Source organism: Postia placenta (assembly GCF_002117355.1).
Source record: "Postia placenta MAD-698-R-SB12 unplaced genomic scaffold POSPLAscaffold_8, whole genome shotgun sequence".
Lineage (NCBI taxonomy): Eukaryota > Fungi > Basidiomycota > Agaricomycetes > Polyporales > Adustoporiaceae > Rhodonia > Rhodonia placenta.
Window position 1 is genome coordinate 88966 of NW_020169839.1, and position 8039 is coordinate 97004.

The 8039-nt window shown below is 51.7% G+C and overlaps 2 protein-coding genes across 2 annotated transcripts; both read right to left on the reverse strand.

The window, feature by feature from the left end:
- Positions 1 to 35: 35 nt before the first annotated feature.
- POSPLADRAFT_1144054 (hypothetical protein) lies at positions 36 to 2222 on the reverse strand (the record flags this gene model as incomplete). The annotated part of the gene is made up of 9 exons (XM_024485651.1): positions 36 to 345; positions 397 to 598; positions 669 to 1078; positions 1130 to 1210; positions 1270 to 1329; positions 1382 to 1449; positions 1506 to 1700; positions 1785 to 1994; positions 2055 to 2222. 9 exons carry the CDS (start codon positions 2220 to 2222, stop codon positions 36 to 38), a joined length of 1704 nt encoding a protein of 567 aa, XP_024338177.1.
- A 2380-nt stretch (positions 2223 to 4602) lies between these two features.
- Positions 4603 to 6364, reverse strand: POSPLADRAFT_1034075 (hypothetical protein; the record flags this gene model as incomplete). Its single annotated transcript, XM_024476987.1, has 3 exons — positions 4603 to 5128; positions 5162 to 6009; positions 6071 to 6364. The coding sequence occupies 3 exons, from the start codon at positions 6362 to 6364 to the stop codon at positions 4603 to 4605; spliced, it is 1668 nt and encodes a 555-aa protein (XP_024338178.1).
- Positions 6365 to 8039: the final 1675 nt, after the last annotated feature.

Genomic DNA, 8039 nt, shown 5'->3' on the forward strand with positions numbered 1-8039 from the left:
CGACCACTCGTAGCCTCCTTTGAGCTACACGACATTCACCGCTCATCTCCAGCCAGCCCCATCGACTGCCAGTCATTCTGCACCTCTCTATACGATGCTTTGATCATCTCGGCGTGCTTCTCAGACCGTGGCTTGAATCCAACAGGGTATATCTTCGGGGCAGTCACAAGTCCGTCTGTGAACGTGTCCACGTCATTGACATCGGGCAATCTCGCTTTGCCAGTCTGCGGATCCGATGCTGCGTAGAAGTCGAAGCCCCAGATGAGACGAGACAGAACAATGAACATCGATGCCTCTGCAAGATATTTGCCAGAGCAGAAACGCCTGCCCCACCCGAATATGTAGCTGAGCCGGACTACTTAGTACACGTCGCCTCACATTTTGGTGAACACGTACTGGTCGCGATTGTGGGTGTCCGGGCCACTGGCCCAGTTCAACTTTCCATCTGGATTGTAGAACCGCTCCGGCTTGAATGCGGTTGGGTCAGGATACCGAACGGGGTCCATATGGATGGCCCATATATTTCCAATGACGGTAGATCCTTTAGGGATGAGATAGCCGTTATAAACGTCGTCCTCGTCTACCTTGTGCGGGATACCTTTATCGCACCAGGTAGGACGCATGCCGTTAGCAGTGATTTGCGGAGAATTGGCCGTAATTGCACTCACCCAAGGGCGCCGGTGGTGCGCGTCGCAGCGTCTCCTTGATGCAGGCTGTGAGCCAAGGTAACTTATCCTCGTCCTCCCAATCCGGCATGCGGCTAGAGCCTACCACCGCGTCCATCTCTTCCTTAGCACGCTGAAGAGCATCCGGGTTGCTGAGCATGAGCAGCACAAATGAGAAGACGGCGGTCGAGGTCGTATCGGAGCCAGCCTCGACGATGGTCACAGCCGTGTATGTGATAAGCTTGTCGCGCATCCACCCCGCCGCGTCCTCTGTTGCACCATTACCGGGCAGATCCTCGAGCCCCGCCTCGGTACGGGCGCGGAGATAAGACTGAACAAAGCCGTTGAGCCCGGTGCCATTGAGAAAGGCCGTCCGGCTGTCAGAGAACAGCTTCCCCCAGAAGTCCATTTCCCTGTAGACCAGATTAGCATGTGGAACTCCAATTGATCACAACGATAGATACCGTTTGTGCGTCTTCCTCCCCTCTGCTCTCCATGGGGCCAGCATATCTGGTAGCCAACGTAGGACAGGAAGCGCATCCACCCTACATGAGAACAGGTTGTGAGAGACGCATAAATATTCGATTTGTGGACGTTGACGAACATATATCTTCCAGGTTGGGACACATGTGTGAAGTTGGACATCAAGTCGTAGACTTTATGCCTGCCAGTAGCACATCAGCAGTGACATCCGCAAATTGAGCTGGCCAACGCACAGCTCCGGATCGCCCACAATGCGATGGATACGACGCCCATACACGAGCATCATTACCACGCTAGTCGTCTGCGCGGGGACATTCTTAGCATACAAGCTTGTAGAGAGCGCTTCTCTGTGCTCACATATCTCCTGACGACGGAGAACCAATGCCTCTCAGGCACCTCTCCACGCGGCCCTTCGACAAATTCCTCTGTGATGCTAGTCTCACCATGACAGAGCAGGTCGTGCAACATCACGCGTGATTCGAGGTCTTGCGTCTTGCCCATTTGCTTGGACGGACCAGGGCCGAGAAGGCTGTGAACATTCTTCCTGGCAATCTGGTTCATCGCAACACATAGCCAGCGCAGAGCGGCCGACAGGTGAGCTCGAACCGTGGATGATAGAAAGTATGTCTGGCAGACCTTCCACTCTCTGCCATACGGCATGAACAACATCCGCTGCTGGTCGCTCACCAGGTCAAACCCGACGTGCGGGGACTCGCGGCTCGAATACAGCTTGCTGCGGGTGGCGAGCAGTTCGTCCGCCGCTTCGGAACTGTTCAGCACGATAATGCGCTGACCGCCCAGTTTGACAGAGAAGACAGGGCCGTATTTCTGTGCCCATTTAAGATACTGCGCGTCGCGTCTGTTAGTAGCGATAGGCCAAGACATACAGACCCATGATCATCATACCTGGGGGTAGGGGCGCATCACGTCGAACTGGAACAGGTTGCCGAGGAGCGGGAGACCACGGGGCCCAGGCGGTAATGGGGCACGCCGGGTGCTATTAGCGTAGAAGAGCATCCCGGTGGCAAGCAAGACAACAGTAAGAGCCGCCAGCTCATTGGTTGAGATGTCCATCCTTCCACCGGGTTCTGCTAATCGTGGATGTAGCCGTGGCGTTGCAGCATCAACTCGAGTTAGCTTAAGTAGCGGTGGCGGGCTGGCGGGCCGCACGTTCACATAGCATAATCGTTAGCAAATCAACAGCATGACAAATGGTACCAGTCATCGTTTCGAGAACTTACAATTACCGCAGATCGCTGTTCAAAAACACCTCGGGGTACTGTATCCGGCCGGAATGAGCGATGTTGCGGTCTGGAATTGGCTCCTTTGGCTGATTGGAACATCCAGAAAGCCGGCGGCGAAGCATGCATTGTCAAAGTACATACTTCATACGTGAAGCACGGTCAGCGAAGAGGACTCAGCGTTAATCAGCATACAACGCACACCCACCGTCTCATCCGAGATGGATATTAACCTTGCAATACATTCCCGATGGCGCGTATGCCGGCAGCATGTCCTAGAACCACGACAAATAGTGCGCATAGCTGGATGGAGAAACAAAGGCGTGGACGTCGGCCGTCGTCACAAAGGCACAGGCATCACCCATGCTCCAGCGGAACTCCCATCGTGAATAGACGGGGTTGATTGCAAATGAGCACATTGGGTTCCGCCGCTATCCGTGTGCCGGTTCTTCGTAGATACCGCTACACGGAAGACGCTTCTTATTCTGCTAATGATTCTGCGCGCACTTTGATACTACGGCTGACAGGCTGCAGTCGAGAATGATTAACATTTAGGCACCGACACACCCCGACTCGGAAGAAGGAAGGGATTGATGCGACTCCTTCTGCAAAAGGCAAGTAAAACGATCCGTACCCAGTTGCAGCGATACCTGTGCCATACGAGCCTATCTTGTTAATTGTATGCTGTCCGCAGCCGAGTGCCCGTGGTGCACCTCCTGCGTGCAGCATATGAGGCGCGAGTCGTCTCGCGATACACGACAGTGGAAAGTCTCATGGAGAACGATGGTACGTACGTGGCACCATAAGCCGGATCGCGAGCTGTCAGTAGAGCCATGTAATGTGGTTTCCTCCCACCTGTAGCATTCCGGATGAAGTATAAACTCCGCTACCAGGCGGGTAGCACTGCCAGTAAACCGTACACGGGTGTCTTGCCCGCCCGCTGCCATGGTTGTGACAAGTCGAGACCCAGCTCCGGGATACTGTAGCCCGTAGGGTGCACTGTGTGCCACAACGGGAGCGTGCGGGCCGAAGAGAGAAGGTAGGAGCCATACCTATGCTACTCGCAAACGGCTTCAGCGCACGGGCAAACGCGGTGCGCGAGAGGCGCGAGAGAACACAGCTGGCGGGACACACCTCGCGCTCATTTCGGCTGCCTACGTTTGTATCAGGGATGACGGCTGCGCTGTTTGCAATGATCGTGGTGATAGCACTTAAGGGGGTGGGGTGGGAACACCACCTTCAAATGGAGTAACCCTCCACGTGATCCCATTTTCCCTTATGCTGCTCGGATACTGGTGTTCGCGAACCCCTCGGTCCTCTCTCGTCGAAACGCTCTTCGTCTCGCCCGTTACAATATATCTTCGTTGGTCATTCTCACTTCGGGTCTCGGATGAACTTTCACAATTAGGACTCGGGATGGATGCGGTGTACGAACACTGTTAATACTGTAAGCGCGTTCCAGACACGTCTGCGTTGTAACTGAGACAAAACACTGTCGTAATGGGAAACTTAGGTCCACAGCATGTCAATTTCTTGGTTCTGCTATTGTGAGTCTTAGACACAGGTCGTTGTAGAAAAGCCCACTGCAGTGTGTACGGTGGTCAGATGTCGAAGAGGAGGGCTGGAGTGAAGTAGGAGAAGTGAGGATCCACGGCCATTACGATGTGACGAGTATATGCGCAACATTCAGGGGTATATGCATCATAGACCGCAACGCACGAAACACGGGACGAGGATTACCAAGATGATAGATAGAAACTACTAATACAAGCACAATGTGCGATGTGCGCGGCAGTCTGATCGCACGTCCGGGCTAGCCAACGAAAGTACGAATACGCTGGTAAACACGACGGAGTTCTCACCTAGCATACACGTGGGTCGCTCGTCCGCACTAGCAAGCGAGTAGAGTGAAAGAGGGGTCAAGAGGGAAAGTTGAATTTCTTGGCGTCATGGTCGGTTTTATACTACAAAAGCCCGACAACAGAAATGACGGAAAGTATCAACACTCGCGCGACACAGCGTAGGTAAGCAAGAAGGACAGCTCTAGAGCTTGTCAACTGAAAGCAACCGAAAAGTCCAAGGTACTAACCAGAATAGGAGCCGCCCTATTTCTACAGACCTTAGAAAGTCCTAGTCTCATTAGCGAGCGCTGCAGGCATAGTTGTACACCATAGTACACTGATATATTTCGCTGGCGTCGTGGATACCTCTTATTATCTTTGCTGCTCGACATCCCCGATGCAACCAGTCTGCAGGCAACCATACTCTGGATCATCGTCGGGGTCATTTGTACCTTGTTGAGTATCACGCCGGCTGGTAGACTGCAATCTAGCCACTTCGTGAACCAGTGTGTCCCATTTGAGGACGCTAGGAGCCATGTGACCATCTGCAAAATATTGCCTCTCGAAGTCCACGGCACTGCACGAGAGCGAGACTTTCGGGAAAAGGCGATTCAGACAATGAGCGAAGTCTACGTCGAGATCGACTAAGACCTTTGGTCTGGTCATGAATTCCAGGCTTTGCAGACCATGCGCCGGTATAGCAGGAACCATAATCATATCGCGAGCTCTTGGTAATGAGTGTGCCATAGAGGGCAGGACCAACTGTTTCAGGCTAGGGCAGGCCCGAGCAAATGAAACCAGACAGTCGACAGTCGGGAGGAGAGGATAGTCAAGCGCTGATATAGCCAATGAGAAACGTGTCAGTCGCGGCCAAGCCTGCGCCACCTCGCGAAGATCGCTGTTTTTCACATGCATTGAGCAGTGTTCACACCTGATCTCGACATCCTCGAGTGCTGTGAGCGACAAAAGCGGCCGTACAATGTCGAGGAAGGGTGGTGCCCTTCCGAATCCATCATCAAAGTCGAATTCAATACACAATTTGCGAAGGGAAGGAAGCCTGGCACAGGCCCTCGCTATGTCTTCAATGAATTTCCGGCAACCGTCAAGCTTCATGAAAAATCTAGGGCGATAGCTTATCGCGATGGATCGAAGGCGAGGGAACGTTGTTGTGAATAAGAACAGCATCGCGGGCTTGTTGCAGAACACCAAGCAAAGGCTTGTCAAGGCGACAAATCCTTGACTGATTGGCGGGATCCTCAGTGTAGTGGCCGTGGAGAGAGAAAGCTCCGCAAGGTCTTCTAGGCCCGAAAGAGATTTCAAGGATGCGTCATTGACGATGCACGATGTCTCTGCGCTGACTTGCAGGCAGCGTAGGTACTTGAACCCTCCAACCGAAGGACAGCGTCTAAACCCGCCATTCAGGTAAACTTTTTTGATATTAGGCGATATGCGAGAAAACTCTTCAAGAAGGCGCTTAAGCCGAATATCCAAAGACTCTTGTTGGGTTTTGCGCTCGGGATAGACCAGAATGTCGATATGGAGTTCACGCAGATGGGGAGAAGCCAACATTTGGTGAGTGCCGTCGAATGCCGGCATCCACTGCATCCACGATAATTCGCGGAGCAGAGGAAAAAGAGGACGGCGCCCGTTATGGCGTGCCAGAGCCGCAAACACCGATGGACCAACGCTACCGTCTAGCTCCAGCGACATAGAGCGGACGCGCCGCGCATATGTCTCGAATCGCTCCCACTCCAGAGCGCAGATGTCGCCGTCAAAAATCTAAGATGGCTCAGTCATGTCAGAATGAATAGAGGGCCGCATTCAACAATCGACGACGAACCCATACGTGCTTCGGTTCCAACATTGGGTGGACGAAAGGCATAAGCCCCCTCAGTTCTTCGTCAGTGAAGAGGACTAGCTTGCATGCGGAGAGTAGTCGTAGAAGTGGATGAAGCCAATCGAGATGATTCCAGAGCGCGTCCAAAGCTGGACCCATGAAAGACTTGCTGACGCGTGCTGATCGTGCCAGCGTTTTATTATGTCGCCAGCGAGCCTCATTCGGTGGACGGAAGGTAAACTGGCAAAAGATGTGGGAGACGATCTCCGGGATTGCTAGTGCTCGCTCAGTAGCCATAGGTGAAGAGGATAATGTGTCCTGTCGTCAGTGGTGGTCGGAATGTAGAAGGATCATTGTGGCTGCGCCCGCTTTTAACGGCCCTCCTTGTCACGTGTGCTAGGATCGGCCACAAGTCTCTCGCCTTTGTTTAGTGTAAGGCAAATAAATCAGCGTAAATTACACCGTACTTTTTTACAGGTAATTTACAAGTAATTTACACTTTTTTACAGGGCTGTCTGAATAGAGGTGTAAATAATGTAAATAAGGGTGTGTCACGTGCTGTGTACCCCCGTTCAGCCGCCAATTGGGCCAATGCCTTGCACCCCGGGCTATTATTTTGTCAACACTGCTTCAGTGAGCTACTCTTTGTATCTTTGTAGTCTACATACTTATACACGGTCTCTGTAGATATCAACGGACTCTGCTCGAACGTAATACAAGTTCTGACTCACCTTTTCGGACTTAGCCGCGCTGTCTCGGATCTAGCCGTAGGTACTTAGAATCTCTTAGAATGGTTCGAATGTATCTCTTTGTCGAGCCAACACCAGTATTCGGGCCTCTGCCCCTGTTGTTCGTGAACCTCTTGGTCCTCTCTCATCATAATGGCTCATGCTCTTCATCTCGCCCATTACAATCGCCCCCATCATCTAGGGCTGGGAACTTGAAGCCACAGCGGCTGCATGGATATTTAGGAGGAGCTAGTAAATGTAAATGAGGCAGAAGATGGCAACTTGGCAAGGTGTTATGGGAGTTCAATTAGGATGTGTAGGTAGTCTGTAGCATATGCTAGATACTCTTTCTGCCCTTGCATGCGATATGAATGCTCCCTGGAGCTTTTTTTAACATATCTTTACATTTTTCTACCTTTTTTACTGTTTTTTACACACCGGAGGGTGTCACGTGCCGAAGCGCAAATAGTCCCGTGATTTATGTAATTTACATTTTTTACCATGTAAAAAACGGGGTCCCAAAACCTGGGTCTGTAAAAAACGGTAATTTACACACCGATGAATTATTTACCCTACACTACCTTTGTTAGTTCCATACGTGTTGAACCTTATATCACCACTTTAGTAAGCCGTACAACCCAGTAATGACAATGAGATGTTTAAGTCACGCACCAATGGGGAGGTTCTCCTATTTTGGCTCGACACCTCTCCTCACTCGTATACTGGCAGTAGCAGCACTGGGTTTCTCGTAGTGTGCTGAACATATCACAAAACCTACAAACCCACCTTATAGCTTGATATTGAGGGGGGGAGATAATAGCACTTAAGTATGGGGAGGTAATGCTGTTAAGCGCAACAACGAAGTGAATAGAACTGGGGGACAGGGTGCCCCAGGATGCTGCCTTATATACATGAGGGAAAACCCCCCAGGGACCGGTAATGGACCCCTGGTACCTAGCTGGGTAAGGATTACTAAGTATCATGTGCTCTATGATGTCATATATGATGTCATAGTCTGGCCCTGCCCTGCCCTGGGCCTAGGGTCCAGAATTGACCGGCCTATGGCCTAGTGCCTGAGCCTAGCTCCTACCTATGATGTCAGAATGATGTCATGGTCCAGAAGGAGTCTGGTTTCTATCTAGAAAAGGTCCGGCATCAGAGTCCAGCCTGATGTGTCCAGAACAAGATCATGTGTCGCTTATTTAAGCGGATAACCCCTTAGATATGTAGATGTACCCATATGC